We start from the raw sequence: 27,160 nt of genomic DNA on the forward strand, positions 1-27,160 counted from the left end.
AAGCTCAGTTTCCCTACATTATTTGTTTTAGTATACTGCTAAATTAAATAAATTGTGACTTTTTTTCCGCTACTGTCAACTTCGATAACAAGTTGCATCAAGTTCCTCGTACCGCTTGTGATGCCATCATTTCATTGATGCTCTGCTCATACTGCTCAGCCAGTATAGCCAGCTTGCGTGTCTGCTCCTCTTTCAGGGTCTTCAGGATGATCTTGTGATCGCCTTTGGGAGAAACTTCCAGCTGGTGGTTCCTCAGAGCTTTGTACTGCTTATTTTGCACCTTGCATGTGTCCTGGAATTGTTTCTTAATCTGCATCTCCAGTGTCTACAGAGGGTTAAAACAGAAATACATTTGAAAGATAATTCCTGTTTGTTTAATACTACATTTACATGGATTGTTTGGCCTAACAGAGAAATTGTATGGTATCTCTGCTTGTGCAAAATACATGAACCTAAACTAGTCTTGTGCTGATTGGAAAATGTTGACATACATTGACCACATAAAAGGATTTTATGTTAGGGACCACATGAAATGGAAAAAAAATAAAAAAAAGTTTGATCTGGTTCCCTGGTAATTACAACAGAAACATTAATGATAAAGGATCATTAAAGGTATATTCAGTGATTTGACTTAATTCAAATATCACTTATTTTTTCTTTTTTTCTGGATAATCCTCCCTACTATAGAGTGTGCTGACCATATAATGAGTTCCTCCCTGTCCCCAGTGAGCCCCTGGGGTCAAAAAACCCTAGTTTCAGTTTTGGTGGCGGGTGGCAAAGCCTTCATCCAATCAGGATGAGAGGGGCCTTCCTCCAATCATGATCGAGTGGGGGCGGGCCTTGGTGCACATGCTGTTGGCCTGTTGCACTTCCCCCCACTGTAGAGCGTGCATGTGCACATTTTGTTACCGGGGCGGATTGGGTGGTTTTCCAAATCACCCAAATCACTGAATGCTCCTTTAAAGGTATATTCAGTGATTTCACTTAATTCAAATATCACTTATTTTTTCTTATTTTTTGGATAATCCTCCCTACTATAAAGTGTGCTGACCATATAAGGAGTTCCTCCCTGTCCCCAGTTAACCCCTGGGGTCAAAAAACCCTAGTTTCGGTTTGGGCTTTGGGTGGCAAAGCCTTCATCCAATCAGGATGAGAGGGGCCTTCCTCCAATCATGATCGAGTGGGGCGGGCCTTGGTGCATGTGCTGTTGGTCTGTTGTACTTCCCCCACTGTAGAGCGTGTGCATGTGCACATCTTGTTACCGGGTGGACCGGGTTTTTTTCCCAAATCACCCAAATCACTGAATGCTCCTTTAATGCCTTCTGTCAATATTTTTTCTACAACACCAGACTGGGACACTTTGGTCAAAAGTCAAATCACTTATTGTGGGAGTTATAGAGTGATTCAAGTTTACAGCCAAAACGTATTCAGCAGGGGTGCTCAAAAGGTAGATCACGATCTACCAAGGTGTGCCGGTAGACCATATGACATGCCCCTAAAAATATATAATAAAAAAAAACACATATATATATATATATATATATTTTGGCATCTCATGTGACTTGATTGATTGGTATCAAAAATGGCCCCTGTCAGCTCAAACCCACAATGCAATACTTTGTTTTCAAGAGTGTTGCGCACAATGTCAGTAGCATTACAAAGTTATATACAAAATAATTTGGCGACCATAGCTTTAAGAGCTACCGTCAGGTAGTTGTTCATTTGTTAATTCACATCCCGGCCTTCACAGTTATGTGTCCCTGAGCAAGACCCTTAACCCCTAACCGCTTCCCCCCTCAAGCGCTCTTCATGACGATGGGAGCCGAGTGCAGCTGCGACTAAATTCCTCCTGTGGGATTAGTAAGGTCTGCAAATCAAAAATAAAATAAATGTAGCATAAACAAAAGGTCCACATACCTTGAGATTCCTGGGCTGCTGCCGCTGCTCCAGGGTGTGTTTTCTGTGCAGTTCTCTCTGTCGTCTGCCATTGTACTCCTCCTGGTTTTCCAACTCTGTCTGGTGCTGCATTCGGATAAGCTCCATGCGTAGCCTCTGCAGCATATGTAGCTGTCTACGCTCCAGGTCCTGTGTGGACTCATCCTGCCGGATCATCAGGGCATGTTCCATCTCCTTCTGGGTCCTCTTCTTGTTCAGCTCCTGAGACAGGATCTTTATTTTAATATTCAATGACAAACACACATAGGCCTACACATCGTAGGCTCACACAGCTTTCTATCAGATGTCGCTTGTGGTAGGATATTTGTATCAATCAACCATGATCATGTTCCAGGGAATCAATCAGTCAATTGTATCAATTTGTTTAATTTGCTTTGCTTGATTTGAACGCTGCTTTTGCATTTCCTCGAGTTTGAGGTTCTCTTTGACCACAATCTTGTTGGCCTGCACAGAAAGAATATGGTTCCATTCAAGACAGATTCCAGTTTCTTCCAGTCAGTCAACAGAAAGGGAAAAAAAGTTAATTTAAGTATCCCTCAAGATGCACTCTTTATGTTGCTTTTACATGCTTCCACTTGGTAATTTTACCCATACATTTGGTGTTCACTTTTACTCATACGCAGATGATACAACTTCATATAACAGGAACATATTAAAACATTCTACTGTACATAATACGTTAAAAGACAGAGAAAGGAACTTTCTAAGCCTTACCCATTTGAACACTATACTTAGTTGACCAGATTCCCAATGGCTATATTAGGTCCCCTCTTGATGTTTGTTCTCCCACACAGAAGTAGTAGTAGTAGTAGTAAGTAGCCTTGCCGAGCCATGAGGCCCATAGGGCAGGAGCCTATCTCCTGTTTCTGTAGCGTGAGGCAGCTTGATGTACAAGTACACCCCCTGGACATGACGCTAGTATGTCGCAGGGACTTACCCCCAATCCAACCCTTGATGCCGAGTGTCAAGCAGGGAGGCACTGGGTCCCATTTTTAGAGTCTTTGGTATGACCCGGCCAGGGATCGAACCCCGACCTCCCAGTCTCAGGGCGGACACTCTAAGCACAAGGCACAAGCCCACACAGAAGACTGGGGTTCAAATCTCAGCTAGGACATGACACTTGCAGATCGCAGCTTAATATACAACTTAAAAATCAGACCAGTCTGAAGTGAGTGGTGCAACAGCACCCCCTATTGGTACTCTAAACATAGGGACATAGGTTTAGGACATAGGGACATTGCTGTTCCTTGCACCACTCTCTGCCCCACCCTTTTCTGACAAACCAAAATTTGCATACTAAACACTTAATGGGAATTTTAAGGTCTGAAATGTGTTACAGGAGATTTCTAAGAATAATACCTTCAGTCTATCAACGTCTATAAATCTGTGCCTCGGTAGTTTCAAATAAATTATGAAGTCTGTGTTAATTTAACACTGTGTATACAAATGTAACCACAGAGATACAGAAAGTGAATAAAGCTTTACGCAAAACTTTTTTTCAGAGATTTTAAACTGGTGGCCCGTGAAGGTATTGCATGTGGTTCCTGACCATGCATTTAGTAATGTAGGAAGTTAATTTGTTATTGGGAAGTCGGAAGTCAAGAACTTCCACAGAAAAGGGAGTTCGAATCTCAAGGGAAAGTGTACCGGATTGCCTGGTAGAGACACCAATATTAAGAAATGTGCCAGGTCTGTAACTCAGAGTGTTCAAATGGAACCAAATGCACCCGCAAGGTCCGTTTGGTTCCATTTAAACACTCTGAGTTAAAGGGAAACTTCACCCTTTTTGCAAAAAAATACATGTTAATAATGTTTAGAAGATTTAGAACACTTTCCTGGGGGTCTTTATGTGTGTAGTATGTGGTTTTAGATTTTAGCAGTGAGCGCAGTGTCTCTGATATCATCGACACTGGGCTCACTCACTTCCTTCCTGGACTGCAATTCCCATAATGCTTTGGTGCACTGCTCCTCCTTGTGGATAGGGGGAGGGGTGTCTTACTGAGACAACATGTAGTCCAGGAAGGAAGTGATAGTGTCCATGACATCAGAGACACTGGGCTCACTGCTAAAATCTAAAATATCTAAAACCACATATTACACACATAAAGACTCCAGGAAAGTGTTCTGAATCTTCTAAACGTCATTAACATATATTTTTTGGCAAAAAGGGTGAAGTTTCCCTTTAAGGGGTCCTTGCAAATAAAACATTTGAGAACCACTAGTACTAGTGGACTCCTAATGTGCCATAGAGTCATAGTAAATAATTGTCATACATATTCTGAAGAAAACCTGGAGACTTGACATTCAGTGGGTCTTACGATCAAAATAAGAACATTATAATGGTGTGTAATACAGAAAATCTAAAATTAGCCACAGACAAGACCAAGTCTTTGCCACGGACACGGCTGTCCATGTACGCACATTTTGGTGCCCCCTTACAGTAGGTCTCTCATACATGCATAGGATATAAAAGTTATGGATTGCAGAGCTGTAACACTGAGGATTTGACCGTTTACACAGATCTGTCCGTTTAGTTTTTTTGTTTCCAAGTTAGAAAAGCACATTACCTCTCTCATTTGCTCCTGTTCAAACTCATGCCTCTTGACTACGGTCCGGCGTCTGATGGCCCTGCAGCTCCTGTCATAGACCAGTCTCTGCTGTGCCAGCAAATGGGCCTCCTCCTCTGCCTGGGACCGTTGTATTGTCTCTTTGTGCCTGGACAGACGTTCCTGCTTCTCCTCCTTGGGTGTACTAGGGTCTTCGCCCATCTCCTTTAACGCACGCACGCACGTGCGCACACACACACACACACACACACACACACACACACACACACACACACACGCACACGTGCGCACATGTGCACATGCACAACGGTGACAGAAGGTATCTTTGTGTCACATGTTGAATACAGCCCATCGAGAGCATGTTATTTCAAGTGTATAATTGCTTGATCGTCTTGGGCAGGATGACTAAGGTGATTAGGAGTACAATCTACAATCTAAAGAAACAAACCCATCAAGAATTGTTTGAGGAAATGTGTTTTGTAAATAAATTCACAGACATCATTATAGAGCTGTTCATATAGCATTTGTGTTGTATTTACTTCTTTCATCTTGTCTTTGCAGAGCCTGTACTCCTTTTTCTGGTTGTCTAAGAAGTTAGTTAGCTCCTTCCTCTGCTGGGCAACAATCTGTTGCTGTATCCTCTTTTCCTCAGCTGTAGCTGACTTCATCTGTGAGTGAACATGCAAATATTTCATTAATAACCATTATGAATCTGTGTACTATAGATATTCTCGTAACATTTGGCATCACAAATGCAAAACATGTAAAGACTCTGTCTGACTTACACAGTTAAATCCTGACTGTTGTTAATGTATGAATGGACCCGGTCTATTTGTACACAAAAAAGCGTAACGTTTTTTTCTGTGTACAGTCAATTACAGCAGTGGGTTCCAGGGGAAATCCAGGGGTACGAGCGAAATAATTGATAGTTAGGAACCAAATTGACCCTTACAGGTCTGTAACCCCTGGGTCCATTTGGTTCCATTTATATTAGATATGATTTTACAGTGTAGATTGGGGTCCCAGAGTTAAACATCGGATCCGTGGCCTAAATGCATAATCAAACTGGGGGTCCTTGAAATGAAAACGGTTGACAGTGAATCACATTCCACTTATAGTTGCACCATAGAAGTAAATGAGACATGCTGTTCATGGTCTACCTCTTTGTCTGTCTGAGCGGCGTGCCGTTTGGCCAGTCTCTCCAGTTCAATGTAAGTGTTGTTAGCATGTGTCTCTAATTCTTTCTGCAGCCGGAGCCTGTGCTCATCCATCTCGGCCTTTAGCCTGTTCTCCAGGGCGATCAGCTGCTTCTGGTGCTGCCGCCGCATGCGCTTATACCCAGACATCTGCTCCCGCAGCTCAAAATCCTGCTCATGCTCCTGGATTTACCTGGTGACCTGCACAAAGAGGAACCAGGAAGTGAGAGGCAGTGACCACCATGCAGGTCAGCGACTATTTGGCTTTGTGGCCAGAGAAAGACCATATGCATTAATATAACAATATTATAGGTCTGCTATGTGAGGTGCGTAACACCTGGCCATGTGGAACACATAATTGAGGCTACTGGTACAGGAATCCTTCTTTCATTAAGACAATTAGAAGGGTTTTTGGTAATACTGTGTCATACACAAATTCAATATATCATGTTTTATTAAATTAAAATTGTTATACAGTAACAATGACTAAAATTCAGTGGCGATTTTATAGTATTGTCTATAGTATATAATATATAACTCCATTCAAATAGATTCACCTTAGAGACTAATCCAATTAATATTCTTCATTAAATAATGAATGAACCAACACGTAGTAATTGCTGTAGTTTATTAGTGTATTTGCAACACCAGCCTGTATTTTCCTCCTTTATCATAACTCTCTAGCCTCCGAGTACCCACAGCTGACAAACTGGGCCATATAATATATGGTTGATAAAATCAGAAATATTATTTCTGATATCTTTATCAAGAAAGGTTTCATTAAATACCACAATTGGTCTGTGGCACTGTGTTTCTAGCATATAGTACCATGGGCATTGTGCAGTACTGGAGCACAGAATAATGTAGCCGCGAATCGAGACCTGAGCCTCATCTGCAAGCCTGTATATTCAAGAATAGAAATCTATCAGACATGGAAGCAAACCACTTGAATTTGATGACAAAAAGAAATGATGTCATGTGATAGAATAACACCAGAGGCGGAGATTTATATTGGATACAAGCAGATGCACACAAATAAAAGCAGAGGCAGAGAGGGGAACGGAGGATGGGGAAAAAAATGACACCCATTAACAGGATCCGGTTGCCATGACTACTGATGTACAGCTGAGAGGACAGAAAGAGCCTACACCCCCCCAACCCCCATTTCTTATGCAAACAGCGGGGAGAGAGGGAGCGTGCCTACCAAAGATGCTGATTTGATGGTGGCAATGTGTTCACAGATCTTGCAGTCGAGAGCCCGGCTCTTGTGAGAAGAAGTAGGCCGCAGCTCTGGCCTGGCGTCCCTGTGCACAGCCTCATCCCTCACGCAAGCATGGTCCTGCAGGGGGGGAGGAAATAGAGGAGAGACAGGGGGTGGGTGCTTCCCAGGCCCTCCGCACTCACTGTTACTGCCGTATCTCCATGAATCCAGCACACTTCCTGCTTTAAATGCATCGTTCCCCTTCTTGCCTCTTCTGCTACCGCCTGCAGGTCCTCGCTAAAAAAGAACAGGGCACCGCCGAGCAATTGCAGGCACCATCAAGAGAGCCAGCAACTGGAGGTAGTCCTTTTCCCTCTGCTGCCGTCCCCAACCCTTGGCTTAGGTGGCTGAATTATGCAGTGACTATCACTGACAATGAGAGGAGAATAGAAGCGATGTGGAATTAAAAAGAGAGATCACTGCCAGTCTTCTTCTCCATTTCAAAATGCAAGAAATGACTGAATGGAAAAATCCTTTCCCTGTGTTCCCATGATCACACGTGATACCATATCTAGAAATATTTAAATCAAGACTGGCACATCCAAACATATTTTTCCTGTGACTATGTCAGTTGGTGATCCGTTTATATTCCAATCAAATATTTTGTCCTAGATTTAGAGCTCACTGGTTCATGGTGGTTGTTTCTAGTGCCTTCTATTCATCTCTTTCCTCTCTCCGTCTTTCACACTCCCCCTTTCTTTAAAGAGACATGCAGCGATGCTGTAGCAAGAATCACAATTCTATGAGCTCAGAAGTTAGAGATATACGATTTAAAAGAAGCAATTCATACAAAATAAATAATGACCTAATGCAAAAGAAACACACCATGGCTACTCTGTATATAGGCTACAGTATAGGCATGGATGGGCATATGGAATGTAAAACAAGAGTAATGCGCATTCATAAACAAACTATACATTATCGTATAAAAATATACAACAGAATGTGTTTTTATGCCTACTGTACAGTATAGTACCTGAACACTATAATGTGGAGTAGTAAACTACAGTGCATCACATCTATAAATGATCTCCAAGAGATGTTTCATTACAGATATATACAATATACTGTCTGACACAGACACGTGAACATACTAAACTAACAAAGTGTAGGCTAAAGATTTATATTAAACCTCAAAACCACAAACAATATTTAGATCACGCGAGGTCATGTTCTTTCTCATATTTTTATGACACACTGTATCCTTCATGCACAGTCTCTCTTAGGCTTGTGGCTTGATTTGAGTAGAAATATTAAACATAAAGAGTATATCGTAATGCGGCACATTGTGAGCTTGTAGATCAGCTATTTTTAGCAGAGATATTTTGGTGTAAAGTGAAAAAAGAGTGCACCAAGTATAGTTGCAACTCAGGTCCATATAGTTCTATATTTACTCAGAATAGAGGGTTTAAGTAAACAGAAAAGCTATACATCCAGAATCATTTGTAACTGAACCTTCTCGAAACTAACTAGAAAACAGTGCTACTCTGAGCAGTCTTCACCAGGCTGGGTGGCTGTGTTAGTTGTGGGTTGTCGGAGGAGATCAGGAGATAGTGTGTTTACAACATGTGGTTCAACTACGATATTTACATTTGTGTCAGTGTCCCCTATTGGCAGAAGTCAAAGCGCTTCTGGAGGTGTGCAGTCACACGGATAGACACAGTTAACACAAACACACACGGACAGGGGTGAAAACATAGTTTTCATCTCTTAGTAATAGTAAAAAGTAGTAAAGTAATATACGTAGTATTACCATGATAATTTATATGTAGGCCTAATCTTATTCAGCCAAATGTTCCATTACTGTCTCATTGTGCAGTACTCAATTTAAACACTGGATGCCACTGTTTGCTTTTGAACAAGTTTGTGTGACTTTTGTACAGTAGAATAGATGACTTATTATCCCCTTGTCCTTGAAGGAGTGTTACTCCTTCCCTCTTTTCTAGTTTTGATTTAGATTGGATCTCTATGTTTTGAGCAAGGATTATTGATTTAATAGTACCAAACCCATGTCTAAACTTAACCATACTAACAGTGCCTAAAATGTATTAATTTAAATTAATTAGTTATAAACCAATACCTAAACTTAACCACTTGAACATTAGCCAAAGTCAATATTCAAGGTCACACTGCGTTGCAAAGCAACAGTTGTGAATTTGTCGATTGGCTATTTCGGGCGTATTGAGATTTGGTGTAGATGGAAAAAGCAGAGTACAGAGTCAACGCTGCTTCTGCTTACTGCGTCTAGAGGGTTTAACTAAATATAATTAACTAAATCCATATCTAAATTTGTGCAAGACTTACATCCTTTCCAGCATGGCCATCTATAGTGACAACTGTGAACTGAGTCTAGCACCTGTAGTCATCACACATCAAGTTTCAACCCACGCTGGCAGACAGTAGACCAATGGTTCTCAAGTCAACGTGGGCTGGGGCCGTAAGGATACTGTAATTGGGCCCCCAAATAATTTGCAAAAGTCTAAGTTTGTATTGATTATATAACAATGTTAAAAAAAATCATGGTATGTTTTCTTTAGAATCTTTAAAAAAGAAATAACACCACTTAAAAGTGTAGGGAATCATTACAGCAGGACTACAGTGCCATCTTGAGGAAGATCTGTCAAGTACCCTGAAAAGCTAAAAACAAAATAAAAATAAATAAAAATGTAAAAGACAAAGAACAACACACCAAAATAACTCAAATAGGTTTATTTTGATACTGTGCCAGAGTTGACATGAATTTCACTATATTTGGCTATGATTTATGATAAAACTTGTATTATGTCAATCTAACAAACCTTAATGCAAGACAACTTAATCACAGTTGTTAATGAAGACATCAAGATAAGTGTTCTGTTAAATATGTATTATTAGTTTAATAGTTTTACATTGTTTTAAATGTCAACACATATGTCGATCTGTCAGTCCAAAAAATAGTACATTACAGGTACCGGCCACACAGCCAACTCAAGGTACGGCCACGGAGCCGACTTGGGGACCCAACGCAGCTCCTCCAAGGAAAACAAACAAATTAACGGAGCTGAACGTGAATCCCCCTCACCGCCCACCCCTTTTTTTCCCTCACTGTATATGTTTCTTTTCCCTTTTTACCTCCTTTATGATGAATTCCTGTTCTGTCTATAGAAGTGTCTATTTGTACGTCTCTAAATGTTTTGATGATTTGAACATGGTGGACCCTATTGGAAACAAGTGTAATGCTTAATTGGGTCGTCCACTCACAGTTAACAGCCTTTGTATTGAGTTTGTGCTTGAAATGTACTGTAATTCTGCAAACTGTTAATACATTCTTCAATCAATCAATCAATCAAACCTACGTGAATTAATTATTCTTCAGTAATCTACTGTAGTCTCTCTCCCTTCCCAGATCTAGGCACACTTTCTGGCTGCCACATTCTCACCTATACCATAGGTGTGTGTATTGCTGTGTTGTGTTCTCTAGTAGTCAACAGATTGACAGAACCTCATTCATACTGCCTCAACACACAGTGAAACATTATCTCAAATGTTATATACGATCTGCTAGACTTGACATTGATGCAGAATATTAGAATTTAAACTGGATGTCCATGCAGGACACAAAGCTCGATCCTGATTCTCCATCCATGCATAGTCACCATTTTATCAATACATTGGCCACCAGAGAAATGTCTTGTTTTTTATCTAGATAGCCGGTAAATATATAATATAATCAGAAGCCTTCAACGGTGCAAACTTACCATTTGTCATATGCAGTATACTGGGAATCTACTATTATACTGATTATTCTTATTCTGAGAGTAAGTTGTTTGTGTATACAGTATATGTGCATGGTCAGTGTTGTATTTAAAATAGTGACTTGACATTCCAAAGGCAACGATGCATACAGTGTAAAAAAAAGAAAAAAAAGAGCAGTGCAGTGCATTGCCATTACATCACATTACATTTAGTATGCTGTATTGTTAAAAAACATTACATTGTATTGTTACAAACTCACACACACACAAGTCGATTCCACAAATCTATCTAATTGTGAGATACCATACTGTACGTTTCGGTCACTAGGTTCACTTTTCTTCCTCCTGCTTGTGCCTGATCTGAACAGGGATGACAATCTCATTGGCTGGTTGGTTGGTGATTGTCTCAGAGATGGGGGCCTCGACAGACAACACTCCATCAGCAGAGAGGGAGGCGCTGATCTGCTGCAAGTCAACACCGTCTGGCATCCTTTGTAAGAAGACACAAAGCAAACGTGCATCAGCAACTCTGGAAACCACCAAGCTGTTCAGACCCTTTTAACCCATTAAGACTCTTCTTCTACAAACACCTTCTAAACCAGTAGTTCTCAAACTTTCAAAATGTTTCAAAAATGTTCAAAAATGAATAGCCAACGCAAAAATGTACATTTTTATTTTTAATTATTGTACGTGTCAGTTTTAGGAGACTTTTAACCATCCCCCTTCACTAGATTCACAGCCATGTCTGTCCTGTGATGTGCTGTGCCCTATACTCTAGGTTACTGTTCAAAAATGGTGCTGAAATATTTCTTTTGGCATGAATATTTTGTTTTCAAACTAACATTTAGTTTTCAACAATGAATTTCAAGACATTATTTTAGTTCTTATATGACAACTTACTTATATTTTCGTGTGAAGCACCTTGTAACGGATCCATGCTCGTCCTGCCTTTCTTGATGATTTCCTTCAGATAAATGGGGAATTGAAGAAAAAGCTCAACTTTCCAAATTGCAGGACACATTATGGTTGGTGGATGCAGCATACATAATATATAGGCCTGAATATAATCTTTGAACGAAATTATAGGTATAGTTATTTCAAACTTATTCATGTCTAATTAGAAATCTGATTTATTTTGTTATAGGCCTACCTGATATTTGCAAGTACCCCTCCTTTGTTGCGATTGTAATCTCCTCAGGGGAGAACTGCTTGACGTCCAGGCTGATCTTCCAACTGTCCTGTCCTATAATTTCAGACACTCCTACAAACAGTTGTGTTTGGAGATTCTTGCTGGACACTTGCTCATTAAATGGTAGAAGAACAGGAGAATGTGTAAAGCCTGGCCAGTTGAATGATGATAGCCTCCCCTTAGCCCAGTCTAACCAGTTCAGATCGCTAGGCTCCAGTAAGGGAGGAAGGCCGAAGTCTTGCTCAAAGATGCGGTTTGGTTGTGTCCAGTTGGGGAAAGGATCCCAGTTCACATTCCTTCGGAAGATTGGACGGCATAGTTCTTTGTTTTGATCGCCCATATCCAAGGAGTCACCTTATAGTACGTGGCAAAGATGTTGTAACTGCAAAGCCAGTGGTTCCTTTGCACCACCCTGACAAACAAGTCTTAGTTTAGATTAATGACCGAGACAGCACACAAAGCGGCAGCTATGTTATGTCCTTCCAATGGTTAAAAGTTTCCTGGACAATCCAGCTTTGTGCAGTTGTGATGCATCTTTATATACCCAGCAGATCCACTTTAACACTTATCAAACCGTAAAAATGTCTGTGGGATGAGAATGATCGCAGTGTCATGGGCTGGGTTGTTGTTCTGTTGCCCTGGGACCTAGAGTGGGTAATGTTAATTATCTGTATTTATAACTCCGGGGCGTACATGTCAAGTTGTTTGTGGATGACTCCAACAGCAACAACCAGAGACCTTTTTCACCGATGGCCTCTGCAGTCTTGTCACATACTGGTGCTCTTTGTGTTCTTCATTGTGATCACATCTTTGTGCAAAGTGAGGGAACAGCATGTGCATTCAGTCTGCAGCAGAGTAAACAGCAGGGATATTTATAACATATATTTCAATATAGGGTTTAATATATATTAAGCCGTTCAGTATACTCTGGGAATGATGCTAAATGGAAACTTGCAATATTAACTAATAAGACACTGGAGGACTGAGAATGAAGGGTTCACACACAGTCATACGACTTCATGTACAATTTAATCTACAAGCTCACAATGTGAGCTGTTGTATTTCTGATATGTGGCACCGTCTCACGATGGAGCATAAACGAGACATAAGTCTGGACCCATTGGACAAATAATGAATTGACAGAAATATTGACGCAGTAGAGAGGTAGTGTGAAATTTTGACACCGAGAGCTGCATCTTCATGACCACTGTTCTACATAAGAATGAGACCAAGCTGTCCTACACTAAATCACTGGACCTGTAACAGCCAAAGGGGTCAAATGTACTACACCCATATCGCCAGCTCACTGAGAAGTGAGAAGTGATGATCTATATGATAGTTATCACATACGTAAGCTGTGTGGAAGCCCATTCCACTCTGGTTATAAGATGACGCAAAGTTCATGAACTGATGTGTAAAAGTTTATTAAAACTTTTAACCTGTGGTCACTATGTTGGTCATATGAAAAATGTAAATAATAATATTTCAAAGAATTTCAATACAAAAATCTTAAAGTATTCATCTTGTAGATCTGCTATTTTGCCTTTAAAAAGTTCAAGTGGTTAAAATATTCCACCCAGTAGTTAAATGCTATTTCTGTCAGACTGATATGCAATTGAAAAAGAGGAAAGTGATTGTTGATTATACTTTTCAGTTATAATCTCTAAGTCTTTTGTAATGTAATGTAATGTAATGTTTGAATCACACAGAGGCACACTACAATATTCCTACTGTTATGTACTGTATCTCTACTGAATTTAGGCATATGTGTCATCATGAGTTCCAGAATGTTTAATAAACACAAAATACAAAGCATGTGACAGTAAAGCAATAATAGTATACATATGTACATTGTGGAAGAGGTAGAGCTAGAGTGTAGCAAAACACTTACTACAAGTGTCTAATGTCAGTTGTAGCCTATGTGAATTGAGATGGTAAGCGATCATTTCAGATGTGTATTAAAATGAAATGTGATGAGAAGTTACTTTCACATCTTGGATTCATTGTGCCCTACTCTGCTGTGTGAGGACTCCCTTAAAACTACAGGATGCTTAGTTATACATGACCCTACTGTAGGTGCAATGCTTCAATAAAGTCTATGAATATTTGACTAAGCGTAATACTTTGTAAAAATGTGCTTTGCCCTGCTACGTTTATGCTTAATCAGTAACATGGTTTTCTATTATGCCGTCAAAGACTGTAACAGAGAGGTCCTCTGTTACTTGAGCTTTGCACATTGAAACCTTTATAGCATAGTATATATACGTAATTTGCACATAGCATTTTTCACAGAAAATAAATGCAGTATGATTTTATTGTTGATTTAATTTAAAGATGGAATGCCGTGATCCACACCCCCCAAAACAAACAAACAAACAAAAAACATGATCATCAGGTACTATGATTATACTAGCAGGAAAAAGTGTACAGAAAGTGTTAAAATTATGTTTTTATGTGGCCACACCCACCAGTTCATTAAGTATGCCTGGTTTCAGCTGTTGTTGTATGATAAAGGGGGAGGGGTTAGGGGAGGGGATGATATTGTGTGATGTCACTAATGTGGTGTATTTCGATTGGGCCTTTTGACTCAAAGGCTTTCAGCAAGTACAAAAATCACAACACTCCATCTATAACTGAACATTTTGAGTTGTTTCCTGTCCAGCTGAGCTCAGCAAACTAGTTCCACCTGTGGAGACAGAATGTTTGGTGATAATCTGGCAAGTGCAATATATGTGTAATACATGCATGCAATAGAGACCATGTGAAATGTATGAGAGGTGCAATATGGGTAAAGTGATGATTGAAAGCTTAACATGTAGCCTACCATGAAGCTGGGCTGTTCTGTTTTAGCCTGGCTAATAAGACAGACCGAATCAGCCGTTGGCAAAAAAGAAATGCCTGCCACACGACAGTGTGATTTGAGTCTGGCTTATTAGCCAGGCTAGTTCTGTTTGCCAGTGTAATTGGACTGGACCAAGTCAGAATGGCAGGGGGTGGGGAGGGGTTTGGGCCAGTTGCTATTTTGCTAAGGATTTTGTTAATGTAGGAGAATCATTACTGGTGTAGTAGTTCAGGGAGTTTTCATATATTTTATGATAGTTAATGTTATATGATGTATTTGTATATTTATGTATTTGTTTATTAGTTAATCTAGACCCTGACATGGTTAAGTAAAAACGAATTGCTCCAGCTGAGTATAAAAGCTAGGCTGCCAGCAACAAACATTAATTTGGTCCTAGGAAGAGAAGCAGGCACCACCATGTCACCTTTGAGAATTCCAATATGTTTATTTGAATTGTGATTGTAAAGGATTGGTATTTTTGAAAGAATTTAGAGCTGCACAATTTTAATAGGCCTACAATTTATTTAAGTACTTTTAAAAACTGAGTGCAAAGCTGCATGCATCCAAGATAAACAATACATTTATGTGAGGAACACAATAAAATAATAAATGGATTAAGTGTGCCAGAAACACAATAAAAGAGCATATAAAAAGGTAAGAACATAAAAACAATCATGTAGTTAAAGCAAGTCTGTAAAAGTGTTTTAAGAAGTGATAAGATAGCCTGATGCAATATCCTCCTCAGACAGGTCATTCCAAAGTCTAGGGGCCCTGAAAAGGAATTCGTCTCCATTTTAGACATGGCTTGACCAAGGGGTAGAGAATCTTACTTTTCTCACAAAACACCCTAAAAATGATGTGCAAAAAAACTAGGCATAATTGTATAGATTTAAATAGAGTAGGCTTTTAATGGAATAGAGAAAAATGCTACAACAATGTCTTGGCTACCTAAAATGCAGGGTAAAATAATATATAAGTGAATTAGCAAATGGTAGACAAACTGCATTTAGTTTGCATGGATTTGTTAGAACCAGTTGAAAGTCATGCATTGCAGTGATTGAAACCTATTTTGCAATAGTAAAATAATTAAGTCATGTGTTACAGTATTTAAGTAGGTGCATTACCCCGACACTATAGTCTCTCGAGACAGACTGCAAATTCAAAGGAAAAGAGGGCACTGTTTTATTATTTTGACGATGGGTTCTCAGACTGATCATAGTAGCGAAGCTAATACTGTAGGTTGTTTGAACCACTAAACTGGTAGCAATTACAGGCCGGGTATGAAATTATAGGAATTTAGCATAATATAGCCTTCATCTGCCTTCTATCTGCCATTCCATATTACATGAGGCTGTAATGTGTAATACTAAGTGATGGAGTTCTGGTTAGAATGCCACGGTGACTTCTTCATCTTCCTCAGACTGTGCAGTTTTTCTAAATGAGATGGAAAACACAAAGAGAGATAAACAATCACCACCAGAAGACAAATAATCCACTAGATATCTATAATTGACCTATAGCTAAGCCCCTCCCCAAACTGCTATGGTCCAATCACAGCTAAGCATAACATGGGTTAGACAAACCTCCACCAATAGTTTTCCTATATGATAAAACATTTTTTTTAAAAGGAAATGCCACACACATATTTTTCCAGTGCATATGGCATTGTTGACGGATTTGGAAGAGATTTTGAAGGTTTGGTTCCAAAAATGAACCAGTATTTAATGTGTAAAATCCATGATAGTTACATTGGAATGAATGAGCCCGGCTGGAAAGTGTCCAAGTGTGAGTGTCTAAGTCAGAGACGAGAGGGCAGGGCTAGCTAAAGGTGAATTGTCAACACCCTCCAGAGATCATCGTCCTCTGTGTATACTGTAACTACTCTCACCTGACCTCTATTAATCAGTGCTTCTCAGTTCTGCCCCCTCAGTATTCCTCTCCCCTGTCCCTTACTGTAGCTCTCCTTTATACAGTATATTTTGTTCAATTTAGGTACAGTATACCAACTCTCACTGTCAGAGTTAAAGGGTCCATTTAGTAACCCTGGGGTTCCCTAGACTCCCCTTGAGACCATGGCAGTATTGTTTACTTCTAGCCTTCCATCTGTAACTAACTTAACTGATGTTTGTTACTGAACTTTCCTGTGACTGTTTTGCTTGAAGATTTTGCTTAGATTTATTACAATTAACGGTTGGCTGCACATGTCCTGGGTACTGAGTGTGTCTTTACAATACCATACCTTTTCTGTTTTTGTTTTTTGGAGTGGAGTATGACTGTTGCTGCCATTGTAATCAGTGCCAAACTTCCGATTACTGAACCAACCACAATTCCTGTGAGGTTATCTGAAATATAACAAATATCGTACATTGAATTTAAAACTTTAAAATATTAAATTTATATATAAATATTCCCAATAGTTTTTATTTTCTGACTGTATACAATATACAAGCCCTTTAATGGTGTTGGTGGTAGCCTACTGACCCATTTTCTGTAAAGTAATTTGTCAAATATCACCTAGGGTTTGCATATCACCTGACTTACCTGCCACACAATCTGTCGTTTCTCCAGACCACTGGCCATTCTCTTGGCATATGCGCTCCTCAGACCCTATGAGGGTGTATCCAGCATTACAGGACAACTTCACCACAGCACCTTCTAAATATCTTGTCCCTTCCTTCATCCCATTTTTTGGAGGAGAAAGCCAGCCGCATGACACCACTACACAGGAAAAAGATGACAATAGTTTAGGCTATAGTATTGACACCACAATAGTATAATGGCTATTTCAAAGTTTATAAATTCTTTATCTAATTATTTATCCATCCACCTGGTGCTAGATCATCCACAAGAGACATATGACTCTGAAAAGAAACCATGGTAGCATTTCCCAACTGCGGGCTACGGCCCACCAGGATATCATATCTACAACACAAACATAAAAATACATTTCAATGTGGCCGTCTGATATTTCTTACTACCATCATGCAAGCATGTAAGGGAAAAACACTATTCTAAACGGAAACGTTTGTACTTTGTAGTCCAAAACTGTTACTTTTCAGTTGTGTTCAAATGTATCCATTTATTAAGCTCTTGTTGATTACTTTCATTGGTTAAATATTTATACAACCCACAGACAGACTTCAAGGATGACCAATGGCATTCATTTATGAGGTGGTGAGGGGAATATAAAAAGATGATGTAAAATGTCTACCCGACAGTGACGATATTCTTTATTAATGTATTTATCTTTTTTCATACCTACAGTACGCAGAACCTTCTCCAGAGCATATTCCAGATGCCTGATTGAGCAGGGGATCATCTGGATTATCAGGTACAGAGTACACTGGAACAAAACTTGGGTCATGTTTTGGGGCATAGAGATATGTATTCAGAAGATATTCTGAATCGTATGTAAACAAGGAAGACTCGTTGGATATAGCCCCTGGAATACAAAAACAAGTAAAACAAGTATTTATCCTGTAACACATTGGTAATACAATGTTTTAACTAAAACTTGTGGCATAAATTGTGATGATTGATTATGGTCAGTGCCATTCTGAACATGACATTTTTCTGTCTGATCCTACACTACCCATAATTCACTGCAAGTTCAGAAAGGAGAATGCATTTAGATGATTGTCCATGCGATTACTGTGCAGATAATTTGTGGCGCTTTCAATTAGCTGCCTCTGTGATAACAAACTTGGCACCATGTTTGCACCATCACTCCTACAGACACAAGGTTACATGACAGTGTAATTCCTTTACAATTAATTTAATTTAAAGCTGCATAGTTTGATATTTTTGATAGTCACAAGGCCTGATTTGTTGTATTGTGTGAGACATAACATGACCAATTAATATACTGTATATCCTTGTTGTCTGTCTTTTCCACAACACATTGGACTGATGGACTCCCTTAGCACCTTGCGATCCCCTCGTATTCATAATTCCCCTTTGGGGTTAACGGTACAGGGCCACATTTGACCACACATTTAACTTTTAATGTTAAAGTGTTGTTTCTTACAGCTTCCTCCAAATCGGAACAACTCTTCATTGTTTTGATTGGACACAACTGTGCCATTACTGGTAATAAGGTCATCTCCGGCGTCCCCATTCAATTTCCCTAACAGCCCAAGTGTAGAACCGCTGAATTCCTCTGGTAGAAGCACAGTAGTCGTCATGGTTCCCTCCCTTAGTCGCACTTCAATGCCAGCGCCAGTAGGGAACATGACGGTTACATTTGTAGGACTGGGTGAAAACACAAATACACCTAGAAAAGAGGGGTTGGTAAAATGAATTAAATTATATATTTTCATGTTTTTATCAAAGTTCATATAGAGGTTCAAATTTGTAAGATGCTCTTGAATACATCTGGCATTTTATACACACTACTGGTTAGTAACTTATTTTTAAAACTTTTAAAAGATGAAACTGTTTTTCATCCAAAAGTCTAAAGTGCAAAGAAGGCATGAAAACATTCAAATCGTTCATCCTATCCGGTGTAATGCAAAGTCATTGTTGTCCTTATCCTATAATGTGGTACTGTTAGTCAGATATTGTCAAATTATTCACAAAATAATTTGCAGGATCAGATATTATTGCTGTCGGGCCAGCTCTGGCCCACAGGCCGCCTGTTGCCTACCACTGACTCAGCAGTGACGGGTACTGTATACCCCTGCACCACCCCATATATCTATGAGTGATTATTCTTGTTACCTTTCAAGTCCATCCAGCTTTGCTCTGCAAAGGAAAGGGATTTCTGATTCTGGAGCACCTCAAGGTTGGGCTTCCTGTTGTCAAGTCTCACCTCTATAACGTCAGAGGGCCCTTCACGCATTGCAACTGCTGACATTTTGGTAGCTTTCACTGTAGTTCCTATCAGCATGAAAATAAGAGTAGGTGAATAATAATTTGTTTAAAAAACGTTTCCCTGAGGATTGTATGTCTATTTGAAAGGTTTCTATATCTTTCAAAACTAGTGAAAATTGTCGATCTACAAGCTCTCGATACGTCGCAATGTGTTGTGAGCTTGTAGATTTTCTATTTTCACAATTTAAACGCTTTTGCAAAGCATACAATAGGGCTTAAAGGTAGGGTAAGTGATATTTTCTTGTTAAAAGGTTAAATGTATTCTGATAATAATCACTGCTATATAGTATTTGTTCAGGGTCTCCCTGTCCAATTTGTTCAGCTCATTTCCTTGTGTCATCACTTCCCATTTGACTTGTTTATCCTGTATCCTGTGTGAGTTCTCTCGCCTGATTGGATAAAATTGGTATCCTGACCTGATTATTTGTTTTCTGTTTGCCAAAGAGCTGGAGAGACATGGAGACTGTTACTGAACAAACACTTTATAGCAATGATCAGAATAGATGTATTTAACACTTACTTTAACAAAAGAATATCACTTACCCTACCTTTAAGTAGTTAAAGGGACACTTCACCCTTTTTGCAAAAGAATATATGTTAATGACGTTTAGAAGATTTAGAACAGTTTCCGGGGGTCTTTATGTGTATAATATGTGGTTTTAGATATTTTACATTTTAGCAGTGTCCACTGTCCATCATGGATATTAAAAAATATAGATTTCAGTTCATTGGAGTGCCCTGTCTCCAACGGGAGGAGGAAGTCAAGCAGAATCTCGGAAGGCAAGTGCTGCTGGGAAAGAGGTTGCGCCTCTGATTGGCCAACCGAACGTCCCCTTCCGTTCTTCTGTTTTGCTCCGCTATGCGTCGGAAGGAATCTCGGGAAATCTTGCCAATCCAATCCAATCACGCATCACCGTTGCCTCCATGTTGCCTTCCGTTGAGATACAGACGCCCCAGAGTCGGAAGAGGCGTCTACCTTTATATGTATATGGTGTTGGGCTCACTTCCTTCCTGGACTACAATTCCCATAATGCTTTGGTGCACTGCTTCTCCTTGTTGATAGGGGAGGGCTGTCTTACTGAGACAACATGTAGTCCAGGAAGTAACTGAGCCCACTGTCCATGACATCATGGACACTGCTAAAATCTAAAATATCTAAAACCACATATTACACATATAAAGATTTTAACGTCATTAACATGTATTTTTTTGCAAAAATGGTGAAGTGTCCCTTTAATGAGTCATTTAGCCATTATAACCTACTTAGTAAAGACATTACAAACCTCCTACCTCCAACAACTTACCATTCATAAGAGTTACAGGCTCTGTTCTACCTTGAACTGTCAACTGCTTGCTGCCCGAGATCACCAGGGAGTATTCCCCCTTGCCATTGAAGGAGTAGCGGACCCCATCAAACGTTATGAAGTGGGGATCTCCAAACACCACACCTAACACAAGACATCCAAACCGCTGTAATATAAATTGATCTGCACTGACATTATCAACAGACAGATGTATAGTACAGTGTCAAATATTATGTGATAATGAGAAATTAGCCACTTTAACCCAAGCATTAGCCTATATTATTGGGCGGAACATTCGTAGAAATGTAGTGTTTCTCACTCACCCAGTTTGGGCGGATGGTAGGTTCTGCAGTCACTGGAGGGCCGGTGAGTGAAGTAGTAGTGACAGTTTTCGGACCATAGGCAGCAGTAGTAGAAGCTAAGGACATCATAGACCCAGTGGGATTCTCCAGGAACCCTGGGGGGATTCTTGTAAGGAGGCGAGCCCCAGTCATGTGCTCTGTCTGGGGTACTCCCTCCAATAGAGTCTGCAGTCAGGACCTGGGCCCCTGTGCTGTCATAGCAGCATTGTTGCCCTGCCGCATATTTAGGGCTACCAAATAAATAAATGTTAGAGATTTTCAACCATATTATTGATCTATGCAATATACTTGCTAATGTAGGTCAGTGAGAACAAGAATGCTACAGGCCACTAAGGCCAGTGTGGGAAAGTGCAAGAAATATCAGGAATACATTTCACTACTAAAGTATTACAGGTCAAAGACTCACCTAGCTTGTATGGCCCTCACACAATGAACACATCCAGGGTGATAGGTGCACACACTGCCCTTCTCTATATCACAGCCATAGTCAGTCTGAAGTGAAAGGAATCGTATCAATACCAAAAAGTTAATTCAATAAGTTAATCCTTTTAATCAGTTACAGCCCTATATACTTCTTTGACTGGGGTCCGACACAGGTCTATATTTGGTCCCCTCCTTTTTTCCCCTCTGTCAACTCTTTTTGCTGTTGTGAGTTTAAAGATCTGGTATTGTTGCTGAATGTTTGACTATTCACTTATTATTATTATTATTATTATTATTAGTAGTAGTAGTAGTAGTAGTAGTAGTGGTGGTGGTGGTGGTGGTGGTTTTAAAGATTTGTTTTAGGCGTTTATGCCTTTATTGATAGTTACAAGTGAAGATAGACAGGAAGGTGGGAGAGAGACAGGGAGAGACATGCAGCAAAGGTCGACATGAGCGGTACTCGAAAACGCAACGCACTATCAGGCCAGAGGCTATATATGTGGCATGTGCCTGGACCACTAGGCCAGCAGGCACCCCACTATTCACCTATTATAACACCCTCAGGATAGAATGCTCTCTCTGGCACAGTATTTGTTCTGGATGAACCCCCAGACTATACCTCAATGGTCTAGCAGTTGTCCACTTGTTGCCCTGTGTAGAAGATTGCTGGTTTGAATTTCACCAGAGACTTATGAACTAAAACTCCTATCACCTGGATACGCCTGTTTTTCTAGAATGTACTTATCTTCTATTGACCATTGGTTGTTTGCTGTTATGGATTATCTTTTTTATTTTATTTGTCAAGTCATTGAGTCATGCTCAAGGGTGGAGAGAGTTTTGATTTGTCTCTGTGATTAGACTGTTTGATTGCTTCTTCTGGCTTACATTATTACATGTCTTATACATGACTGACTTTGGTATACATGTTCCTCATCATAAACCATTTGAAACATTGCACTTGTTAACTATAACTCAGTGTGCATATTTCTACCTGTTTATCCAGCACCTGCCCTAAATATACGTATAAGATGTACACACAATCTCCTCATTGAAAGGCTAGATCATTCACATCTTTTAGCTGGCAGGAAATTGAAGACCTGTACAAGTTAACTGTGCATGTGTAGCATTGCGCGGAAAGCGGGGATTGAACCCGGGCCTCCCACTCGCCAGACAAACGCGCAACCTGTCGTGCCAATAGGGCTGAGCCCGATTGACAGGGCTGTTGCAGGCTGGGTCTTGGATGGGGGCTACAATCACCCCCCCCCCCAGTCTTTAAAGCACGTCCTCGCGCTTCTCACTTCACACCGCGGACCGCCGCACACGATGTCCCTCATGTCCCTCACGCGAGGATATCACGCTCCACATCCTGCCGACTACGCCAGATTGTAGCATTGCGCGGAAAGCGGGGATTGAACCCGGGCCTCCCACTCGCCAGACCAACGCACAACCTACCGTGTCAATAGGGCTGAGCCCGATTGGCAGGGCTGTTGCAGGCTGGGTCTTGGCTGGGGGCTACACATGCAACTGTAAATGTATTCATATAATTCTGCATGTGCACATAAGGGTAATCTGAGTGTCCTGAGGTTCAACCAATATGTATGTCAACCAATAATAATCATGAATCAACACTTCCCTGCCTCTCTTCAGCATACTATCTAATTTAGTGACTGTAAAAAATGTAAGAAGCAATAAAGCAAGTCTGCCGATAAGTGCTACCAGCCCCTGGAGAAAAAAAAAGATTCCACTAAACACAAAACGTGACTTATGTTCAGTACTGTCTGGATAACTTTAGTTTTTAATGCGAACGAAAATAAAAGCCACAAGGCTACTTTTAGAATCATAATTAAAGATTCTCAAGTGCCATTCGACAAGCTTTTATGGGAATCCCTTTTCACCAGATCAGCCTCCATTAAAATACTTCATGCATTTAGCTCTGAGTATAGGCAAATGGGGAAAATTCAAATGACAATATAACTCACCCACTACAAACACAGAGTAAATGCTGTCTGTGTTTTACAATAAGGCAGTGAGAGGCACTGTCTGTTAAATGATTTCAACCTAAATCTTATTTTTCCCCGCAGCATACTTACATGAAATCTCCCTGTGTCTGCTCTTGCTTGGGCCAAAGTGCATGGACAGTCTATGGTCTCATTGAGGAAGTAAGGCAGATGCAACCTCTCCAGTTGGTCCCACGCCAGGCACTTTTCCAAGGCCCAAGTTGCTGAATCCTGCCTAAACTTCTCCTCCAGGTGCCAGGCAAGAGCATGGTCTTCACTCCACACAGCATGCACATTACTATAGCCATTCACAATACAGACAGCAATTAATCCCTCACTATCTTTATTCATTGCAAATATTGATATAGGCCTATCTCTTAAATCACTAAGTCAATGCATACCATTTTACTATTAAGGCATTTAGAAGCAATTATTTTACACATTGATTTAGACATGTGACAGGTTTGTGGCAGCGGTGGCAGCGGTGGCCGAACGGATAGCGAATCGGTCTTGATACCGTAAGGTCGCCAGTTCGAATCAGCGGTCCGACACGTTAAAATTACCACCGCTGAAGTGCCCTTGAACAAGGCATTGAACCACTACGATGAAATGTGTTCTATGAGCAGGGCCTGGCTGGAAACAAGTTCTTGAGCTTAGCCCAGATACCCTGGGTAAATATAGTAATCATTTCATTTCATTTCATTTGTAACAGGGCAATTGTTCATGGAAAGAGAGTGCTACAGTAATTGTTTTAACCACATGCACCTTACTGTCCCTATTCTGAGGGAAACATTCAGTGAAGATACAAGCTCAAAACACACTAATGTGATGAGCTTGTATATTGAGTATTTCTGGCAAAGACATTTTGTGTAGCGTGGATGGTTTGCATGTAGCACTTGGGGAACTCAGGTCTTTATAAGTACTGTACAGGTTTAAGTGGTTAAACCAGAAAATAGTGTTCATGACTACACATTTTATTTTCAATACACATACCAAATGCCATCTGGGTAGCTGCTGGGGCTAATACGTAAAGAGCCAAGCTCCCACGTTGAAAAACCATTTTCTGCTGGTTTTGGTACAAATGTGAAGGCGCCGTTGTTTGGATGATCCCTGTGCAGAGAATACAGGTACTCCCACTTGGCCAGCCAATGTTGTGAGTAGGGCTCTCCTACGGAGAATAAAACTCCATGGTATTTCTCACTTGATTTTTATTTTATTATTATTATATTTATAATGATTCATTAAGGCTAGTTATTGAGTTGGATCAACTCACTGGCACTCACCTGTTTCAGCGTAACCCCAGACCTCTATATTTACCCTCTCGGCTCGGACCAAGTTGGGGGTCCATGTCATGTCAAGACTGCCGACAACATTAGGTGTGCCATAGTACTGCCATTTTGTTGAGTTGACTAACACTGCCTTGAATTGAGCATTTAATTTGCCAGTATGCACTGTCAGGATTTGAATTAAAAAGAAAAACATTCAGCATATGAATAGGAACAGGTTTTCAGAGGTCAACCACAGAATAATAAGAATGCCTCATCTGCACACTTATTATACCTGATAGCCATGCTCCATTTCTGTTGAATGTTGTGCCATTATCTGAAGAGATTTGAAAAGGAACCCATCCTGTTTCATACAAGAGGGGTGAGATACAATGGCCTCTGTTGTTTTCATCGACATACCCCACAGTGTTGATGATATCGTTGAACCTATCATTATGGAAGAAAAATATATGTATATAACAACACATTTATATGTATATAACAAACATACTATAGATTAATGAAATGTCCCCAACGTTCCTCCCTATTGTATGGTGAACATTCAGCAAAAATAGCAGCTCTATAAGTTCACGATGTGGTAATGTGAACAACTTGTGAGCTTGTAGATGTGCTATTATCCCCAAAGAGATTTGGTGTAGAGCGAAAAAGGAGCTGACCAAGTATAGAGCCTTGGGCGATCAAACAAGTAAGTATACAGTATATATAGGGTTTAAGAGCATCACACCCGTGTGAAGTGAGGGGCGCTCTTATCATCATATACATCAGGGGTTCTCAACCCGTGGGTCGCGACCCCTCGGGGGGGTCGCCAAATTATTTTAGGGGGTCCCCAAATTATTTTCCAAAAAAAAAAAAAAAGATTTATTTTATTTTCACTTTTTTTCAAAAATAGCAGATCTACAAGCTCATAGCGCGCCACCGAGTGGCGCGCTATGAGCTTGTAGATCTGCTATTTTTCAATAGCTAAATTATAACAATGCTTAAAACACCAAAAGGGGTTCCCGCCCAAAATGGTTTAAGGTTATTGTAGCAGTCAATTTATATTGGGGGTCGGGAGGGGGCGGGGCGGGGGTCCCGAGACATTGCCAAAGCATTTCCGGGGGTCCCCGGCCAAAAACGTTGAGAACCCCTGATATACATCATCTCATTCCGGCCAATCACAATTTGCGTCCTGTGTTAAGACAATGTTTGGGTTTACAGTTACACAAACCCTCAAAGCTGGACATAGGAGCCACTCAAAAAGTCATGACTATAAGCCCCTTGTAGTATTTTTCAGCCACAAAAATATGATGGAAAGAAACGTGTCAAATCCCTTCAAGATATTACAAAGGTAAAGTAGAATGTCCTACCTGCACACAATCTGGGAACTCTCATTGAAACTTGTATCAAGCACAACAAAATCAGTTCCACCAAAAATGGACCCAGAATAGGGAAGGATGTTCACACAGTGGTCTTTATAATCCGTACAGCAGCTCCCAAGCGATACACATGTTGGGTGGCAAGAACACAAGTCTAATCTGGTGCCACAGTTTCCTGCACATGTCTGTCCTGTCAAAGATAAGACAGACTATACAGTACAGTATATATACACAGTATTAGATACAGTATGTATCTGCATTTAAACACTCACTTACCTAACGTTGTGCATATATTTGAAACCAAAAGAAGGACAATCACAGCAGAGCAAGTGTCCCTGTCCATTATGATTCAGGACAGTTAAATCATCAACTGAGCTTTGCGTTCATGCTCGTGTGAGAATGCTGTTCTTGGAGCTATACAAAGTCAGCATTTTGTAAACCTTGACCCACTTATCACTGTTCTGTCACTTCCAGCCTACTAACGGTAACACATTTAGAGGTTTGGTGAGTAATGTATACAAAGGTCAACATGATAATGATTCCGGGTGTGTTTATGTAAAAATTACATTTGTGGAATAATGTATTCTATTCATTGCAATGTGAGTGCCTTACTACAGTTCTGTCTTTGTTATCATGTATGTCTTGTGACACACATGTGAGCATGATATTTATCCTTGGTCTTCTGATAATGTATGTGAACATTGTAGAGTAGACAATAGGCACCAGGGTTTATGTATTTAATTCAAACTAACAAGATAACGCAAACTAACGCAAATTGACCAAACGTTTTTGTTAACTTGTGTTGCTGGGTTTATT

General features: G+C 40.2%; 4 protein-coding genes across 4 annotated transcripts in view; 1 reads left to right on the forward strand and 3 right to left on the reverse strand.

The window, feature by feature from the left end:
* tescb (tescalcin b) overlaps positions 1–5,168 on the forward strand; it is a 27,446-nt gene extending 22,278 nt beyond the window's left edge. The window contains exon 10 of the mRNA XM_079524838.1: positions 5,085–5,168. The gene's annotated coding sequence lies outside the window, so the exon portion shown is untranslated. The remainder of the gene's footprint in view (positions 1–5,084) is intronic.
* taok3b (TAO kinase 3b) overlaps positions 1–5,869 on the reverse strand; it is a gene marked incomplete at both ends in the record, with an annotated part of 8,145 nt that extends 2,276 nt beyond the window's left edge. The window contains 5 exons of the mRNA XM_079524836.1: positions 113–325; positions 1,918–2,157; positions 4,524–4,727; positions 5,063–5,191; positions 5,684–5,869. Of these exons, the coding sequence (XP_079380962.1) occupies positions 113–325; positions 1,918–2,157; positions 4,524–4,727; positions 5,063–5,191; positions 5,684–5,869 (972 nt within the window). The remainder of the gene's footprint in view (positions 1–112; positions 326–1,917; positions 2,158–4,523; positions 4,728–5,062; positions 5,192–5,683) is intronic.
* A 5,175-nt stretch (positions 5,870–11,044) lies between these two features.
* Positions 11,045–12,243, reverse strand: LOC306939985 (heat shock protein beta-1-like; the record flags this gene model as incomplete). Its single annotated transcript, XM_079524841.1, has 3 exons — positions 11,045–11,204; positions 11,615–11,678; positions 11,865–12,243. 3 exons carry the CDS (start codon positions 12,241–12,243, stop codon positions 11,045–11,047), a joined length of 603 nt encoding a protein of 200 aa, XP_079380967.1.
* A 3,887-nt stretch (positions 12,244–16,130) lies between these two features.
* susd2 (sushi domain containing 2) lies at positions 16,131–26,720 on the reverse strand (the record flags this gene model as incomplete). Its single annotated transcript, XM_079524003.1, has 16 exons — positions 26,621–26,720; positions 26,336–26,534; positions 25,264–25,415; positions 24,987–25,154; positions 24,697–24,871; positions 23,797–24,001; positions 21,690–21,775; positions 21,245–21,513; positions 20,922–21,065; positions 19,465–19,623; positions 18,773–19,018; positions 18,004–18,187; positions 17,573–17,667; positions 17,287–17,463; positions 16,985–17,087; positions 16,131–16,179 (listed from the first exon to the last, which is right to left on the reverse strand). Exons 1-16 carry the CDS (start codon positions 26,685–26,687, stop codon positions 16,131–16,133), a joined length of 2,478 nt encoding a protein of 825 aa, XP_079380129.1. The 5' UTR covers positions 26,688–26,720.
* Between the last annotated feature and the right edge of the window lie 440 nt (positions 26,721–27,160).

Source organism: Electrona antarctica (assembly GCF_951216825.1).
Source record: "Electrona antarctica genome assembly, chromosome: 16".
In the NCBI taxonomy this organism is placed as follows: domain Eukaryota; kingdom Metazoa; phylum Chordata; class Actinopteri; order Myctophiformes; family Myctophidae; genus Electrona; species Electrona antarctica.